Source organism: Malania oleifera, chromosome 7, assembly GCF_029873635.1.
Source record: "Malania oleifera isolate guangnan ecotype guangnan chromosome 7, ASM2987363v1, whole genome shotgun sequence".
NCBI classification, from domain to species: domain Eukaryota; kingdom Viridiplantae; phylum Streptophyta; class Magnoliopsida; order Santalales; family Ximeniaceae; genus Malania; species Malania oleifera.
Window position 1 is genome coordinate 102247896 of NC_080423.1, and position 19970 is coordinate 102267865.

The 19970-nt window shown below is 34.8% G+C and overlaps 1 protein-coding gene across 1 annotated transcript; it reads left to right on the forward strand.

Moving 5' to 3' along the window:
- The first annotated feature begins 15737 nt into the window (after positions 1–15737).
- Positions 15738–16487, forward strand: LOC131160177 (zinc finger BED domain-containing protein RICESLEEPER 2-like). The gene is made up of 2 exons (XM_058115564.1): positions 15738–16332; positions 16425–16487. The coding sequence occupies exons 1-2, from the start codon at positions 15783–15785 to the stop codon at positions 16463–16465; spliced, it is 591 nt and encodes a 196-aa protein (XP_057971547.1). The 5' UTR covers positions 15738–15782; the 3' UTR covers positions 16466–16487.
- The last annotated feature ends 3483 nt before the right edge of the window (positions 16488–19970 follow it).

The following is a 19970-nucleotide window of genomic DNA, read 5'->3' on the forward strand; positions in this document are numbered from 1 at the left end:
AGAGAGAGAGAGAGAGAGAAATCCTTTGTTAAAATTTTCTCTATAGGGGGGAGAGGGAGGGGATCTTGAGTCTTTCCTTTCCTTGACTTGTATATGTAGTACCTTCATCCGTTGAGGGAGGGAAGGGCTTATATATAGTAGTTTTAACTGTTTCTGTATTGTGATCTTGAGTCTTTTCTTCTCCTTGACTTGTATATGTAATACCTTCACTCATAAAGGGAGGGAGGGAGGGAGGGGCTTATACGTAGTTTCTTCACCATTGCTGTTTTGTGATTTCGAGTCCTTTTATTTCATTGATTTGATTTGTATATGTAGTACCTTATATGTAGTATCATCACTTGTCTCGTCATCTTGAGACCTTTCTTGTGCTTATATGTAGTACCTTCACTCGTTGCTATCTTGTGACCTGGAGTCATTTTCGTTTTTTGACTTGGCTTGTATATGTAGTACCTTGTATGTATTACCTTCACCTATTGTTGTCTAGTGATCTTGAGTCCTTTCCTGTTGTGGTAACTATACTCAGCATCAAGTGTGTTACCATTTGTAAGGCTGCCAGCTCGACATTTCTGCTCAGTGCATCTGCAACTTGGTTCATTTGTGTCGCCTTATACTCAAATGAGAAATCAAAATCTGTCAAGAATTCTTGCCATTGACCTTGCTCAGGTGGTAACTTCAGCTATGTAAAGAAGTGGCTAACACGTGAGTTATCTATTTTCACCACATATCTTGGCCCAAGTAGGTAATGTCGCCATATGTGGAGACAATGGATCACTGCAGTTTACCACAATTTACTAATAGAACACTTTCATAATCATTGAAAGAAATGTAAGGGAAAGTCGTAAGCAATTCATGAAAGAAATGGAAAACAAGAAGTAGACATCGAAGCAACTTAATTCATTAAAGCAACACCTCTATTAACAATTTGTGTCTAGCGAGGGAAGCAAGTAGGCTAAATACGTTTACTATGACTAGTGAGCTTTATAGATTGGTTAACAGTCACCTTCCCCTAAAGAGCTTTCTATGCAATTCTTACTTTGGCACTAGGAAACATCAACTTGTCTGAGGATTCATACTCCCATTTAGTACTTTCACTCGCTAAGGGAGGGAGTGAGGGGCTTATATGTAGTACCATCACCCATTGCTGTCTTGTGATGGGAGGGAGGGAGGGATGGGCTTATATATAGTAGTTTTACCTATTGATGTCTTGTGATCCTAAGTCCTTTCCTCTCCTCTCCTCTCCTTTTATATTTAGTACCTTCGTCTGTTGAGGGAGGGGATCTTGAGTCCTTTCCTCTCCTTTGTATATGTAGTACCTTCACCTGTAAAGGAAGGGAGGGAGGGGCGGAGGGTGTTATATGTAGTATCTTCACCATTGCTGTTTTGTGATCTTTAGTCCTTTCCTTTCCTTGACTGGACTTGTATATGTAGTACCTTATATGTAGTACCATCACTTGTTGTCTTGTGATCTTGGGACCTTTCCTGGGCTTATATGTAGTACCTTCACTCGTTGCTATCTTGTGATCTTGAGTCCTTTCCTTCCTTGACTTGGCTTGTATATGCAGTACTTATGTATTACCTTCACCCATTGTTGCCTAGTGATCTCGAGTCCTTTCCTCTCCTTGAATTGACTCTTATATGTAATACCTTCACTCATTTCCTCTCCTCTCCTCATCTTGTATGTATAGTATCTTCACCATTTCCTCTCCTCTTCTTGGCTTGTATACGTAGTACTTTCACCTGTTACGTGAGGGGACATTGAGTCTTTCCCTCTCCTAACTTTTATATGTAGTTCCTTCAGCTGTTGAGGGAGGGAGGGAGGGAGGGGCTTATATCCTCTCTTTTTGTACATGTAGTAGTACCTTCACTCATTGCTCAAAGAGCGAGAGAGAGAGAATGTAGTACCTTGTCCCGTTGTTATCTTGTTATCTTGTGTCCTTTCCTCTTATTAAGAGAGAGAGGGAGGGGCCTATATGTAATGCCTTCACCCGTTTCTATCTCGTGATCTCGAGTCCTTCCCTCTCCTTGAAAGGCTCTTCATATCATGAGAGGCTTATGTGTAATACCTTCATTTGTAATACTTCCACCTGTTGCTATCTATCTCCTTGAAATGTTCTTCATATCATGAGAAAGAGAGAGAGAGAGTGTGTATCAAGGTTTCACCTATTGCTGTCTCGTGATCTTGGGTCCTTTCCTCGCCTTGACTTGTTTTAGTGGGCTGTTCTTCATCTAAAGGCTCTTCATATCATGAATTTAAAGAGGGAGGGAGGGCAGGCGTAACAAATGAACAATGTAAAATCTGCCTAATAAATGTGCATTTTAGGTGGAGTGTCTAACAAATGAATAACATAAAATCCGCCTAATAGATGTGTATTTTAGGCACAGTGCCTAACAAATGACCAGGATAAAATCCAAGCAATAGGTGGTGGGTTATGTGAAGAAAAGTCTTTGAACCATAGCATGAATGAGGGAACACATGGTTAGAATCTATAGGGGTGGTCAGCCAGGGAGGGAAATGAACGAGATAAAGTCCAAGCATCATGTTGTAGGTTGTGTAAAGAAAAGGCTTTGAATCCTTGCATGAACAAAGGAACATGGTTAGAATCTATAGGGTGGTCAGGGAGGGAGGGAAATGAATGGGATATAATCCAAGCTTCATGTGCTGGGCTATGTGAAGAAAAGGCTTTGAACCATTGCACGAACAAGGAAACATGGTTAGAATCTACAGGGTGGTTAAGAAGGGAGGGAGGAGTGCCTAATAAATGTGCATTTTAGTTAGAGTGCGTGCCAAATGAACGACATAAAATTTGCCTAACAAATGTGCATTTTAAGCGGAGTGCCTAACAAATGAATGGGACAAAATCCAAGCAACATGTGGTGGGTTGGGTGAAGAAAAGGCTTTGAACCATTCATGAATGAGGGAACATGGTTAGAATCTACATGGTGATTCTAAAGAATTGAGTAGCATAATAGAAAGGTGGTGTGGAAGGAAGGGCCTCTTAGGAGACCCCAAACAGGAAAGATAATATACCTATGTTTGACGAAGCCACCAGGGCCTACCCGTATAAGTTGTAAAGCTTAGATGGAGAGGGAAGATGGCTCAATACAAATTGGTGTGAAGAACTAACTTCATTATGTTGATACCTTTGCTTAATGAATACGCAAAGGGATAACAAAACACAACCACTCTCTTGGAGGTTGAACAAAAGATGTATGTACAATTCCAATACCAAAGGAAAACATAGTATTCTAATCCTAAAGCTGGAAATTAATGCTTTTTCTCATGGGCAAGAAAAATTGTGAGGCATATCATAAGGAGACAAACTAGGGAAGAGGTCCTTTGATGTGGAAAGGGAAAATGCCAACAATGTAGAAAATAGATTAAGATTTAGTAAGTTGGAACATTGCGTTGTTTGTTTCTTCTTTCTATGGAAGATGTAGGAGCCTTGGATTATGTTTGGTTCACAAAATATATATTCGTAGGAATATATTTGAACAACAAGAAATTTGGTGCTAGAGATAATAATTACTCTTTATCTATTCCTTATTATTTATGTGGGAATGGGAAAAGGAATGCCAACACTGTAGAAAATAGATTAAGATTTAGCTAGTTGGAAGATTGTGTGTGTGTTTTTTTGGTTCTTCTTATGGAAGATGTAGGACCCTTAGATTATGTTTGGTTTGCAAAATAGATATTCTTAGGAATATGAACTATGAGAAATTTGGCACCAGAGATAATAAGTATTCCTTATCTATTCTTCACTATTTTGTTGAACATAGGATATAAAATAAATAGACATTTCTTTGTGAAATTTAGGAATAATTAATCCTGATCTATTCCTTGTTATGAATTCATAAAAAAATTTGCAATTTTGTTTGCTTTATGACAATAACATATTTTCTCATACAAACTATCAAATTCTTCCATTATAATTGCTCTACTTATAGGAATAGACATTTTGCAAACCAGACAATTGTAGAGATTGTTTCAAGACAAAGATTGGGAGCATTTTTATGATGTTTTACCATTGATAAAGTTGGAAGAAGAAAGCAAAGTGCTCAGGTTCGCGGAAAGGAAATTTCTGAGTAATGATAAAGACCTGCATACACCCACCCATCATTACTCATATATGTGGGGAGCATTTATATAGGCTTATATCCAATAATTAGCAAGTTAGTGACATTGTGGTAGTAGATTCTTTGTTTTTAAATGTTGAAAGTGGTGGGACCCCAAATTTGTGTATTTAGTTGTTCATAAGGATATATGTGGAAGGTGATTGCAAAGTGGATTAAAAGTTACTTAGCATGAAGAAAGTGAAGGAAGTGCCAAATAATAGTTCAAAAAAAGAAGAATATAAAAGGAGAAAATGATGAAGAGAAAAGGCAACTTTTGACAAAAGTCAACTTTTCTAGGAGTAGACAAATCAAAATGATTTTTGTGGAAAAACTACTTTAGGTTTGTGAACTTTGTCACATGCCTATAGTGTAGGATGTAAACTGTACTTGCTTACGGAAGAAAAACTACCTTGGATTTGGAAACTTTTTCTACATGCCTTTAGAGGTAGATAAACCAACATGGTTTGTGGGAAGCTATTTTGGAACTAGGATCTCAGCCCTATACCTCAAAAAGTTGACAAACTGGCATGGTTTTTGGGGCAACTACTTTGGAATTGAGAACTTCGCCACATGCCTCCAGAGGTAAGACAAACGAAAACACTTTTTGAGAAAACTATTTTGGATTTGGGATCTCAGCCCCATATATTCAAAAGTAGACGAATCAACACGATTTGTGGGAAAATTACCTTACATTTTGAAACTTTTACATATGCCTCTAGAGGTAGACAAATTGACCTGGTTTGTGGGAAAATTTCTTTGGGCAGGGCAACAAACCACTCCATTCTATGTAGGATGTAGGCAATACCTGCCTATAGGAAAAAAAGGATAAATGCAGAAGAGATGAATCCACTTGGTTCACAGAACTTTGAGCCCGATAAAAGATGAATGATGCATCAACCTAATTTCTGCTCTTGCGATGAGTATGTAGTGGTTAATCCTTGATTAGAATTAATGGTATTTAAATGCAAGATGCAAATGAAATGTTGCTTTTAGACTGACATTGATGTTGAATGTAAATGTTATTTTCGTTCGTTATGTTTGGATTTTGATGAAAATGACATGCATATGCTGCATATAATGTAAATGCAATGAATATTTTAAACAAATTGCATTTTTTAATTTAGTAAATGGTGTGATAAAATGTTAAATGCAAATGCTAATGCTAAACTAGACTAAATGTAAATGAAAATGTCATTTTGCATTTATTTGACTATTGTGTAGAGAGGCCCTGCTGGACTTGATGAACCAATCATACATGCTCAACTGCAATGCCCTAAGTTAAACTACAAATATGCACCGGGCTTGAATTTTGAAATTGAATGACTTTGAAAAATTGAGCTTGGTTTTACAACTTGAAGGTTCGCTTAATGTAATGTACACATGCTGACACACGAGGATAACATGAAAATTCCTGAGGCGTGATTCACTTCCTAGGAGATGAAAGAGCCAACCTAGTAGAACAACTAGACTTGAGATGTTTCTTCTGTTGGTCTCTTTCCTCGAATAATGTATCAAAAATTTTCCATCTTGCTTTTTCCATGCCTCCTTTATGAGCTCAAGAATCATCTAGGGGTTTCAGAGAAATTGCACTCACGCATTCCATTATACCGAACTTTGGCTCCTATGCACAAATCATTGCATTTGCAATCCTGGCTCTACTGCCTTGATTATGCTTGCCCCAATGTTCAATGCTCTGATCATAATATTATGTTTTGATAGTCTTGAAACACGAAATTCTGACTATATCTGCCCTAGCGTACACGTTGGATCGTGGTATCTTTTGTTTATTCCTATTGACTAGGTATTCAAAACTTTTATGCTGGTATATAACAGCCGGGCATGATTTGGATTGTGTTGTTCATATGTTTCAAATAATCACAGCAAGGGGATTCCCATACAACAATATAAATGTCAACTTAAGAACTTTCTTGTCCTAGTTTGAGGCAAGCCCTAGGCCCTATGGAAAGTCAAATATCAAAAGGAGTCACCATTGGATGCTTGATTTTTAAGGTGTTTACTTTTCCTTTCATGCCCCATTTTTTTAATTTCATTTTTTTTTAACATAGATTCTTTTTATTTTCCCTTTTCTGACTTTGAAAATGCAATGAGCATAGTTAATGTCATAGAAGCTTGCTTTTCTTTTGAACTCGATCATAGCATGGATGATTTTTAAAACTCTTAGCTTCCTAATGGATAACTAGCATTTCACAAGTGTGCATGTCCAACAAAATGTGGGCCATTCAATCATGATTCATTGAAAAGCGTTTGCATCATTTGGCCCAATACCCAAATGTTCTTTTACAAAGGCTTGCAAGGAATAAAAACAACAGAATGGTGCGCTCATATTCCGAAACACAGTTTTTCATTTGTACTCATATTCCAAAACACAATTTGTAATTTGTTTTCCTCTTTTCTTTTTTAGCTCAACTTACCTCAAATTTCCCTTTTTTTACTAGCAGCTTGACATACCAAAGGGTACAAATACATTACATTTTAGGAATTTGAGATTTTCCGTTTACCTAGTGAGTTTTGGAATGTTGGCTACACTTGGCAGTGTTTTCTAATGAATGATAAGACATTGATGCTTTTTCATGTTCGTATTTCACTATGTTGATGCTCCAAATTTGGAATCAATATTTGATGCTTCTTTCCTTCTTTGAGTTGGATAGCTGCAATCTTGGCAAACTCAGTCTTCTTAGCTTGAATATGGAGTTGTTAGGGTATGAAACATGGCCAAGGCTGAGTAGGGTGAGAAAGAAATGAATATAATGCCCAAATGTATACTGTGGCTTAAATTAAATCGCGAAATCACAAGAAGTTCATTCCTAGGATTCTCTGGTACAATCTGTAATTGAGATATTGTGCTCAGTCCCACTTTTCTTTTCCATTTTTTTTCTCTTTTTGCCTAGATTTCTCTTTTTTGGTTTTCAACCTAGCCTTTTCATTCCTTTGGCGAATATACATGACATTATTTTTGGTTTTCACCAAAGGTTACCTTTACATGCACTGTCCTCGGGGTTTTCGTCTTTCATGTAGGCATTCGCGTTCATCTTCATGTCGTTGAAATGTCAATGACTTACGAGATTGATGTGGCAGTTTGCCCCAATTTGTTGTTTATCGAGTAGCCCTATCAATTACCATGACTAGTTAATGCCTCAAGGTGGTCTTAAGGCGCAATGTTAAACATAGGTAAGGTTAGAGTTATAGAAATGAAGGGAAATTAAGCTATAAAACCCCAATACTGCCCCTACCCCTAGTAGTGCAGGAATTTTGATGGAACTTGCTGTTATAGAAATGAAGAGAAATTAAGCTATAAAACTCCAATACTGCCTCTACCCCTAGTATTGCAGGAATTTTGATGGAACTTGCTGACTCGAGGCAAGATGCCTACATGCCTTTTCAGGGATAGGCCATAATGTAGTTCAAATTGATGTTCTTTAACAATTCACTTGTGGTAAAGACGGACAAGCTAATTTGGTCAAGACTTTCATTCAAACTATATTGTAGGCCTTGAGTTTAGATTAAAAAGAGAGGATTTAAGAGGCTCAACATGAACAAACTTTATGGGATCATCTACATGAGATGTAATCATGATTTTCCCCTCTATTTTCCTTGATTTTTAATTTTTATTTTTGAGAATTTTCCCTTTTTCTTCCTTAAAATAGCCCCAATGTGGGGGGTGATCATTTGATAGGGCTTCCAAAAAAAATGATCAATCATAGGTTCCAGAGGGATGGCAATGGATGCGTTTTTTCTTTTTCTTATTTTGATAGTAGAAAAATAGCTTGCTTTCATTTTGGAGATTCTTTCTTGCCTCGACTCAACTATCACATACTAAGAGCTCCAAACCCAAGGTGAAATTAAGATGACTGACTTAAGATAGGAAATTGGTTTGCAGTTAAAGTTGAATGGACTAGCAAGGGGTAAGTCTATTTGTACACAGGCTATATAGGTAAAAGATCGACTAATGATTCTTTGTTTGAGAGAACTATATTGGAATTGATAAGCAAGTCTTGACTTCCAATTTAAATGACGTCATTTATCTTGTGCACCTAGAAGTAAAGTTGCCTCAGTGTGGGGTTGTGATGCCTGACTTGGATGTCGAATGGACTTTCAGCAGTTCTAATGAATTGGGTGGCATAGTAATAAGGTGGTGTGGGTGGGAATTAATGGCCTCTTTGGAGTGGTAATTATGCTCATTTTTAAGGAAACCACAAGGGCCTATCCACACAAGCTGCAAGGTTTGGATGGAGAGTGAAGAAGGCCAACGTGGTAAAAAATATATTAAGATTTAGTGAGCTGGAACATTCAGATAAATAAATAATTAGACAAATCTCCACATGTACCGTGGCTTCAATCTTAAGGCTATTGAAGCTAGTTAGGATCTTCTTCATATTAGGTGCTGGTCATCCCATTCAAATCCCAATTGGACCAATCAACCTAGGATTATGATTTGATCCTGATACCACAAGGGATTTCGTGTGCTGTAATTGCACGTTTGGTGTTTGGTATGTAGAAATGGAATGAAAGCAGGACGAATGGAGTCGAATCTTTCACTTCATTTCACCATGCTTCCTATTTAAATTTTCGTTCCATTCCTTTCTTATCCCATTGCATTTCTCAAACTAAATGCGCTATAGGGATAAAATTTGTTTCCAATCTTAGTAATGGTTGTTAGAGAAGGTAGGGCCCAAGCCATGGTGAGTAGTGCACATTCAATTTTTGGGAGGATTGAAGAGTTGTGATTTGTTTGAGCTTGGAAGGCTTCCAAGTTTAGGTGTTTTCTTTCATGAAGATGCAAGAGGCTCAAATGGTTATGTTTGATTTATGGAATATATATATATATATTTAAAAAAATATGGTGGAACACAGTGAGACATTTTATTCTTATTTATTTCTTGTTATTCCATGCAACATAAAATAAGAAAGGAATAAACATTCCTATGCTGTAATTTGGAAATAGTTATTCTTTATTTATTTCTTCTTGTGGATTCATAAAATAAATTTACATTATTATTTGCTTCATAACAATATCGTATTTTTTCTATGCTTAATATTAAAATATTCTTTTATAACTACCCTCTATTTTTAGGAATAGACATTTTTTGAGCATTACTCTAGAGATTGTTTCCAGAGACAGATTAGGAGCATTTTTATGATGTTCTACCATTGTAAAGTTGAGGAAGAAAATATTCTTTTATGATCAAGGCCCATATATATATATATGGCTTTTGAATTGTTACCTATTAGTGTTTGGAGCATCTATAATCTTATATGGGTCCCCTATAATTTTAAATTAGACAACTAGTGGGCTCACAACACGTGTCATACCAATTACGGATGGTGTTAGATTCTTTGTTTTTCCCAATGTTGAAAGGTGGTGAGATCCCCAACATCATGTATTTAGTCATCAAAGCAATTGTTTATCCCACAGGGAGACATGAGCAAGGTGGTTACGAAGAGAAGTTACTTGACATGAGTGTAGAAGGGAGAAATGGGAAAGGGAAGTTTCGATTCCTGGTCTTAAAATTATCTTTTGTAGAAGTTGAGTAGATCATTGAAGATAGTTTTTTTTTTTTTTGAATTAATTAATTCAGTAGAAGCAGGTTGTTTGAATTAATCAAGGTTTAATTCAAATGGAAGTTGTGTGTAGCCTAAGCTTGCAACTTTGCATCTATTCATGCAAATACAGAAGATGCAATGCAATGCACCTCTCCATTTACTTAATATGAAGATTACCTTATTCTATTATTCAAGGAACTCCCATCATAATGTTTGAACTGGGAAAAGTAAGGTACTTGTTATCTGAGATCATTCCCATCCACTTAGCCACATTTTCAAAAATATTTGTTTGTACCTTCTTACATTCTCTCCATACAATGAACTAACCTAAGTATACCATTTACACAATTGATTGTGAAATTCTCAATGATGTTGCGTAGCACAATAAATGCTATGCCACTATCAAAGTAATCTTATTTAAGTATTAAAAAAAAAAAATAACACCCATCAAATTCACTTGGGGTGAAATTATTTTACTATAATAAATGTTTTAGTAGAATCTTTGGAAAATGAAATCATTCAATGAATTGCCGTGTAAAAGAAAAAATAAAGGGGACAAAATCATAGCTCTACATCTCAAATATTAGGCTTTTCATGTTTGACTAATTCTTAAACACTCAATTGTGACATTTTAATATTCAGAATTTAATCTTAATTTTTTTTTTTATAAAAAATGTAAGGAATTCTCCCTCAATTAAGGAAAAGAGATTTGCCTATAATATTGGTACCTAAGAAATACCTAACAATTCAAACAAGGCTTTACTAATTGGTATCTCCAAATCAAAATAATAATTTTAATTTTTTTTTTTTTAACCATTAGGCACGTCTCTCCATGATTTCTAATGAAAGTTGTACATCAATCATATGTCTTATTATATTTAGCTTTTATCTTTTTTTTAAATAATAATAATAATTTTGATAAGACAAGATCGTATTGTTAATTGGCATGATTAAAGGGAATTTATTCCTACTATGATAATCAAAACACTATTTTTTTCTTGTGAAGATTTAGTCAAATTACCTTTCTTATTCTTTTGGGTCACAAATAGATATGAACAAGGATTTCAAATTTTCAACCAAAGAACCAACTCACTGTACAAGGAAGACCTCATGATCCTATCATGATATTAAAGGTGTTATTATCTATTAAAATATTATAATCTCAACTCTATAAGATCAAATACTTAATCAAGATGGATTTGAGTAGGTTTAAAATACTATGATGTAGCATTTGAAATGAATAAATTCATATTATTAAATTTGATTAAGAGACAATTTGAACTTTTAAATGACGTAGAGGTACAATTATAAAAATTAATGAAGAATCAAAATGATGAAATGTAAACAATTTGGCTTGCAAGTTTTCAAGTTAGAGAGAGAGAGAAGCACGTCATCATAGAGGAATGCAATGTTGTTTTGCCGATTGAGTAATTATTGTTTTCCAGATGGGTTTGTCCATCTCTCTCTCTCTCTCTCTCTCTCTCTCTCTCTCTCTCTCTCTCTCTCTCTCTCTCTCTCTCTCTCTCTCTGTGTTTGTACCTTCTTGCATTCTCTCCATACAATGAACTAACCTAAGTATACCATTTACACAATTAATTGGGAAATTTTTAATGATGTTGTGTAGCACAATAAATGCTATGCCACCACCAAAGTTATCTTATTTAAGTATTAAAAAAATAAATAACATCCATCAAATTCACTTGGGGTGAAATTTTTTTACTATAATAAATGTTTTAGTAGAATCTTTGAAAAATGAAATCATTCAATGAATTGTCACGTAAAAGAAAAAATAAAGGGGACAATCATAACTCTACACCTCAAATATTAGGCTTTTCATATTTGGCTAATGCTTAAACACTGAATTGTGAAATTTTAACATTCGAACAAAATCATAACTCTAAATAACATAAAGAATTTTTATTTGTTTTTTCTAATTTTCCCTAAATTTTCTCAATTTTTTACCATTTTACTTTTTTTTTTTGCTTTAAAAATGAATTAAAAAATAAAAAATTAATTAACGTCAAATAAAAAAATCGGAGCCATTCAAGAAGTCAAATAAGTTGAACTGGATTAACAATCAGCCTTGAATTGATCCGATTCAGGGGAGAGAAGTAGAGATGGTAAAATGCCTATTTTTTAAACCGAGAGGAGTGACATGCAGTGCATGACATCACCCTCCATGTGGTAGATGGCGACAAGTGCAAGTGGTTAAAGGCAAATCGCTTTTTTGGTTAGGTGGGCCTTAGGCTAGATTTTAGGTTATCTTTAGGGGACTTGGGGGGGGGGGGGGGGGGGGGGGTTATTGCAAAAATCAATTTAAGTAAGAATTGTGACAATTTGACATTCGGATTTTAATCTTTTTTTTTTTTTGTGAAAAAAGTAAGAAATCCTCCCTCAATCAAAGAAAAGAGATTGACCTATCATATTGGTACCTAAGAAATACTTAACAATTCAAACAATGTTTTACTAATTGGTATCTCCAAATCAAAACAATAACTTTCATTTTTTTTTTTTTTTCTGACTATAAAAGCATGCATTCCCATTAATGTCAAAAGTGGATATATTCAATAAAGAAAGCTTATCTTTAACCATCAAAGTACGCATGTCTCGTCAGTGATGTCTAATGAAAGTTGTACATCTATCATGTGTCATATTATATTTAACCTTATTTAAAAAAAAAAAAAAATAATTTTCATAAGACATGATCATATTGTTAATTGACATGATTAAAGGGAATTTATTCCTACTATGATGATCAAAACACTACTCTTTTCTTGTGAAGATTTACTCAAATTACCTTTCTTATTCTTTTAGGTCACAAATAGATATGAACAATATTTGGGATTTCAAATTTTCAACCAAACAACTAACTTACTATGCAGTGATGGAATGAATAAAACTTTACAAACAATTGGGCCATACCAGTATTGACATTGAATATGATTCGAATATTGTAGTATAGGGGTGAGCATAATTCGGTTAAAACCGAATTAACCGGCCGAAATTAACTGGTTCGGTTCGGGTCAAAAAGTCAGTTCGGTCGGTTCGGTTAAAATTGTATGAAATCTCGGTTAATCGGGTTCGGTTCGGTTAACGGTTTAAAAAACATCGGTTAACCGATTAACCGAAATTTTAATATACTTTATTATATATTAATAATAAGGTGGGGCGAGCCGGCGGGGTGGGCAGGCGACTCGGGCTTGGCCCGCTTGGGGTTTGGGGCCTGGGCCTGGTGGGAAAAGGCTTCGTGCGCCGTGCGGGTCGTGCGGTGCCTTACAGGCCTACGGCCTGGCGGCCTTCGCTGAGTTCGCTCATTTCACTCCGTGATCCATCACACTCCACAGATACACACACAGACTCACACTCACAGTGGGGAATCGGGGATTTGGGGATTAGAGACTTAGAGAGATAGAGTTACTGAGTTAGGGTTTATCATCGCGAAGCTCTGTTCCTCAGTTTCTCTGTGGTCTGCCCGACTCTGCCGAGTGCTGATCTGCCCCGTAGGCCGTAGCTCTCCTCTCCTGCATAGCTGCCTCTCCACGTTTGAAGCCTCCCGTCTCGGTCCTCAAAGTCACTCCTCAGCGTGACAGCGTCTCGTCGTGCAAAGCCGCAGCCACCGCCCACCGGCCCGCCACCTCGCAGTGCAAAGCCGAACCCCAGTGGCAGTAAGTCAGTAACTCTTCCTCTCCTCCTCCTCCTCCTGGACCTCCTCCTCCTCGGCTCCTCCTCTTCTTCTTCTTCTTCCACTTTTATTATTATATTTATGTGCATTTTTTGGGTTTGTATTTATCAACATATTTGCTGCTTCATTTTTAATTTCCAGTAGAAATTATTAGAAGGTTTAGAATGGAAAATGTGATTTGTCTTTGAAGTTGATTTTGCATTTAGGATGAGTATTTCAGTTTTAGTGTAAATAGTTAGGACCTTCAGATTATTCAAGAAATTTGGTTTTGTGTTTATTAATGAATTCAGGCATTCAGCTTCAAAATATTTAATGGATGCTCCCAAACACCACCTTAGAGCCGTGAAAATTAGGTAAAATCTGAAAAAAATTTATCCTAGTTATTGGTTTGTTTTATTGGAATGCATTATTTAGTGCTTAAAAATTTTAAATCTTAAAAGTTCAATGAGAACATATTTCATTGAAACATTATCAAGTGTCTGCTTCCATTTTATTTTGTGGAAAGACGTTGTATTGTAATTTTATTATCTTTTAGCCAGAAATAAATGATGCAAATTCATTAAAATGTTATTCACAACAAATGCATCGATTAAATTTCAGTGGGATGATCAACGCGTGCTCATTGCATGCATTTTTAATAATTGAAACCCAGAACCACATTTTTTGAGTTTTTTGCATATAATTGCCACTTGCTAAGTTATGAATATGAATGCAATAGGTAAGCATATTGTAATATGTAAAAGTTTTTAAGGTAAGAAAGCTTTATGTTGTGATTACTGATTAGAGTATTTTTAAAAAAAAATTGGATTAGTACTTTTCTATGATGGACTTTACCATTCTTTTTTTTTTTTTTTCAGATATTAAAGGGAAAATGAGCAATGACTTGCCTATAGAGGTGGAGGTGCCAAACTTGGAAGATGCGATAATGACGCAAGCTAATTCCCAACATCAGCCTTCAAATCCCAGTATGACAAGTGAGAGTGCTACTAATCCTCCTACTCAATCAAATGAAAAAGTTAGGAAGAGAATAAGACCAAGATCTGAAGTGTGGGATCACTTCACTAAATTTGTGACGGAGTCTGGTGAAATTAAGGGTAAGTGTCATTATTGTCATATTGATTACTGTGCTGATCCTAAAAAGAATGGTACGGGCACACTTAGATATCATATGGTTAGATGTGCACAAAATCCACATGTTGAAGAAACAAAACAGACACAATTAAATTATCAACCAGCCTTAAAAAATGCAGAGGGCTCAGAGGCAACTCTTACAAATTGGAAATTTGACCAAGAGGCAATTCGAAAGGCATTATCTTACATGCTTACTGTTGATGAATTGCCTTTTAAATTTGTAGAGAATATGGGATTCAAACATCTTATGAAAGTTGCATGCCCTCGTTTTCGAATTCCATCAAGATGGACAATTTCTAGGGATTGTTATGACCTTTACATGGAAGAGAGGTTAAAGTTGAAAAAGTTTTTGAAAACCTCCTCTCAAAGGGTTAGTTTCACAACTGATACATGGACTTCTTTGCAAAAGGTCAATTATATGTGTTTGACTGCACACTTTGTAGATAATGATTGGAAATTGAACAAAAAGATCCTTAACTTTTGTCCAATTTATAGTCATAAAGGTGAAGAGATAGGTATGGCCATTGAGAGGTGTTTGCTTGACTGGGGAGTTGATAATGTGTTTACAATGACTGTAGATAATGCAAGTTCAAATGACGTTGCAATTGCCTACATAAAAAGAAAAGTTTCAAATTGGAGAAAAGACATTTGTGGAGGCAAATTCTTGCACATGAGGTGCATTGCACATATAATTAACCTAGTTGTACAAGATGGTTTGAAAGAAATGGGGGATTCAATTGCTCGTGTTAGAGACCCAGTCAGATATGTTAGGCATTCACCTGCTAGGTTGAAAAATTTCAAGCGTTGCGCAGAAGTAGAAAAAGTAGAATGCAAAAAGATGTTATGCCTAGATGTTAGCACTCGATGGAATTCTACTTATTTGATGCTAGACGCGGCTCAAAGATATGAAATGGCTTTTGAAAGGTTTAGGGATGAAGATCCTTCATTTAGAATTGGGCTTGAGACTAGGAATGGCATACCAAGTAGTTTTGATTGGGAACAAGTTAGAAAATTTGTAATGTTTTTGGAACACTTCTATGAACTCACTATACGAGTTTCAGGTTCTTCGTATGTTACAAGTAATACCTTTTTTGATGAAATTAGTGGGATTGATTGTCTTCTAAAAGAGTGGGAAAATAGTGATGACCTAGAGTTGAGTTTAATGAGCATGAAAATGAAGGATAAATACAACAAGTACTGGGGAAACATTGACAAAATGAATATGTTGATTTTTGTTGCATCTGTTCTTGACCCTAGACGTAAGTTGGGATTTGTGCAATATGCTCTTTCTACTATGTATGAAGGCGACAAAGGTTTATTAGTGGGGAAAAAGGTACAGGATACAACAATGGAATTGTTTGCTGAGTATAAAAAGTTGTCACAATCTAAAAATGAAGAATCAAACAGAAGTGAAACTTCAAGCTCGACTTGCTCCACAGCCTCCACTGGTCAAGGTGAAGCAGTAGAACGAAAGTTCAAAGTTTTGTATCAAAAGTACAAGACTCAAATTGGAGGTGGAGATAATAAATCAGAGTTGGATAGGTATTTGGGGGAGGATTGTGAAGAGGACGTGGAGGGTTTTGATATTTTGGAGTGGTGGAGGTTAAATAGTCAAAGGTTTCCCGTCCTTTCACATATGGTTCGTGATGTTTTAGCAGTTCCCATCTCTACAGTTGCTTCAGAGTCTGCTTTTAGCACAGGGGGGCGTGTTCTCGATGCCTTTAGGAGTTCTTTGACTCCTAAAATTGTTCAAGCTCTTATCTGTACACAAGATTGGATTCGGGGTTCACATACTCCAATTAAGGTTGAAGAAGACATAGATGACCTTGAAAATCTAGAAAAAGGTAATATTATATTTATATATTGTCAAAAATTTTCAGTTGTTCATTGAATGATTAATTATTACAACTTACAAGTGCTTCTATACAATTTTTAGAGTTGTCAAAGGTTGCATTGGAGTCCACAATTGGTGAATAAGACAAACAAAGAAAGACAAAGGGTTGGTTTCATACTTTCATATTGAGATTATGCTTTAGTGTTTTGTCATATAAATTACATGCTATCAATTATCATTATTTTGGTTTGTTGCAGACTTACAGGTGAAATAAGTAGAGAAATTGTGCTTTGTATTTTACAATGTAAGAAGCTGAAAAGTGGGAGTTTCTAATACAAGAAGCCATGAAATTGTAGCTGTCACTTGTCAGCTGATGTATGAAGCATTGAAGTCCTAGTTTTTTATTTTAATTTTTTAGAAACAATTTATATTTTATGTTTGTTTTTTATTTTTATTTTGCACAACTATTTACATTGGTCTGTAATATAATATTACTAACTTTGTACTCTTGAACTCAAATCCAAGTAGATACTGCAGACCTTTAAATTTCATGTTTGGTCTGTGATTATATTTTTTTATGAAGATTTTCTAGATTGTTTTGGTATGCAGATGATTTTATTTTTACATTTATTAGATTTTATGTAAACAGGGTTCTATACTTCTATTTTTACATTGATTATATTTTATCTAAACAGGGATAAGACACCTAGTTGACTAGTTGTGAGCCACTGATGGTGTCATTATAGATTTTTTTTTCTTCAAAATTAAGACTTTCTTAATTCAGATGACGGTGGGTAACCCTATCCGGCTACCCCCAATTCACTCCACCCCACTTTTTTTTTTTTTCTTCTATTGAATTTTGGGATTGTCTCGCTTAATTTGCCTTTAGTTTAAACTTGTGCAAAATACAGATTATTTGTTTCCATTATTCATATCACTATTTTACTAGTTCCGTGAAGAGCGTATTTTTACTTTCCCAGGTCCTTTGAAGCTTCATCTGGCCATACCTGGTTATCACCTTTGGTCATTTAAAAAGGTAGAGATGCAGGAGCTGCAAAAGAAGAGATTTTACCAGTAAGCCAAACAACAATTATGGTACAAAGAGGAATTTGCACAAATGGTGAATAATCCAAGTTTCAATACATGGGTAGATGATAAAAGTCAGTATCAATAATAATAGTAGCAGTAGAAGTAGTAGTAGTAGTAAGTGCCAGAGATGTCTTGAAGGAGTGAACAGGTTATGTGCCAGGGCTTCCACTGGGAGCGTGAGATTTGGCATCATACCCCACTAGTCAAACAGTTAATAATTTTTATCAAAAGAAAAGTGCATAAGAATAAGATTGTCTTGATCTAGTCAAATGGACAATCCTAGGAGTAGTCCACAATAAAGCTCTGCTAACATGCAAGTTTTACAGACCAGGAATTAGATCATCCTCCAAAAAGTGACATTATATTCTATACCCTTTTCTCTCTTCAATTAATTGGTAGATATAGTTTTTAGAGTATCTTTTGAACTCTATATAATCCAACCAAAAAATTGCCAGCTTCTTGAAAGAAATTTCTAAGGCTTCATTTGCAACTGTTAGCCTCTTGAAATATATATATATATATATATATATATATATATATATATATATATATATATATATATATATATATATATATATAAATCATTTTCTGCAAATTTTTGCGATCATGGACCATTTCTTTTGAAATATTAAATCCTTAATCACTATTTTCTCCCAAATTATACTCGTCATTATTATTATTATTATTATTATTATTTTATTGTTGTTTTTCTTATTTTGGGTTCTTTGTTCTATGGTAAAATATCATTTTTATTAATAAAATTAATAAATAAGGTATTTAATTAAGCTGGATTTGGTTTTTTTATTTTTTTGTATAATTATCAATTTTAAATAAAATCGGTTAAAATCGGTTAACATCGGTTAACCGAATTACCCGTTCGGGTAGTTCGGTCGGTTAAGGTTCGGTTTGGACGGCCAATTCGGTCGGTTCGGTTACCACTTTTGTTTAATCGAATTTTTCGGTTAATTCGGTTAATTAGCCGAATTTGGCCGAACCGACCGTTTGCTCACCCCTATTGTAGTAAATTGGATAAGATCCAGTAAATGCTCTTTATGGTATTTGTGAGATTTTTGGAAGCAACTTATTGGTTTATTAGAGGGAGTAGATTTTTCTATAAATCATTTGTATAAAGAAGGGAATAAAGTGGCATATGCTTTGACTCGACAAGGTACCATGGGGAGGAATAATTTGTTTACAAATAGTAGTCAATTTCTACTGTTATCAAAGGTTTGTATATATTGGATAAGATGAGTACGACTTATATAAGGTATGTTTAGTTGGTTTCCTTTTGGTATTGGTATATGTTTGTTTTCTTCTTTTGTTTGGTTTGATGCATGATGTGTTTTATTGGTTATTATGTAAGCCCCAAATGTCCTTTTGTTTTCGCTGTATTCTTTCGCCATAAGTGAGAGTAATTAATAAACTTGGGACTGGGTCGTTATGTGGGTGGCTTCTCGCTCTTTCCAAAAAAATAAAATAAAATAAATCCTAGTCAAGTTGGATTTGAGTAGGTTTAAAATACTATGGTGTAGCATTTGAAAAAAATAAATTCATATTATTAATTTTGATTAAGAGAAAATTTGACCTTTTAAAATACATACATTACACTAAAAATAATGGCTATGCTAGAGATTGATCCTGACATATGTCCCGGGGATAGATTTGACGAATGCCTAACTGGCGTGTGGAAGCTGTGACTGCATCCGATTAACCCAGCCGATGGATCAAGGGGGAAGGCTGTCGACCCGTGAGTTTGGTGCCACATCAGGGGGTCCGAAGAGTGGCTCGTCGATGACTGGATTTCTCACGATAATCCAAAAAAAAAAAAAAAAAAGAATGCTAAAAGATGGACACGCTTTATTGCTCATTGTTTGGAAAATGTAAATTTATACTATCAAATGCTTTTATATTTTATTACTCTAATCAAAATTGAAACCATCTTTGATAAATAAAATTCTAAAATCCTATAATTTTTTTTCTCTTTGCAATGGTATTTTGAATCCCATGAGTGTTTCATATAATAATTAGTAAATTTCTCTACTCTTTGATGTTTTGTTTGGTATGCAAAAATGAAATGGAATATAATGAAATTGATCTTTTTATAATTTTATAAATTCATGATATATTTTTTATAATTTCATTATATTCTCAATTCATTTCGTTACAGCGTATCAAATATTGGATAAGTGTAGCATGCTACACTACAATTATCATAAGAATCATTTTCTTCTAATTGAGAAACTAAGAATAGCTGACTATAAATCATTTATTTATATATGCTTTATGTATGCTTCACGAGTTACAAGCAAAAGTTTGACATAAACATTGAGAAACAAATGTCAAGGCTTAACTAATCATCAAAGCCAAAATGTTGTTGAAAATTAATTATGCTAATTGATATAAGAAAACATAAGTCCTTGATCAATTTTAAAAAAATTTAGGTCTAAAGTCTAAAAGTGTTAAACCTAATAACTTTAGCATTTTTAAATATTTTAGGTGCAACTACTACTTTCTTATTGTCTATAAATAGATTTCAATGAATTATACTCGTATATTCTT

Coding starts and splice junctions, on each gene's coding strand:
- LOC131160177 (XM_058115564.1), top strand. CDS start 15,783: ATGTATGAAGGCGACAAAGGTTTATTAGTGGGGAAAAAGGTACAGGAT. Junction 16,333..16,424: donor CCTTGAAAATCTAGAAAAAG/GTAATATTATAT, acceptor TACAATTTTTAG/AGTTGTCAAAGGTTGCATTG.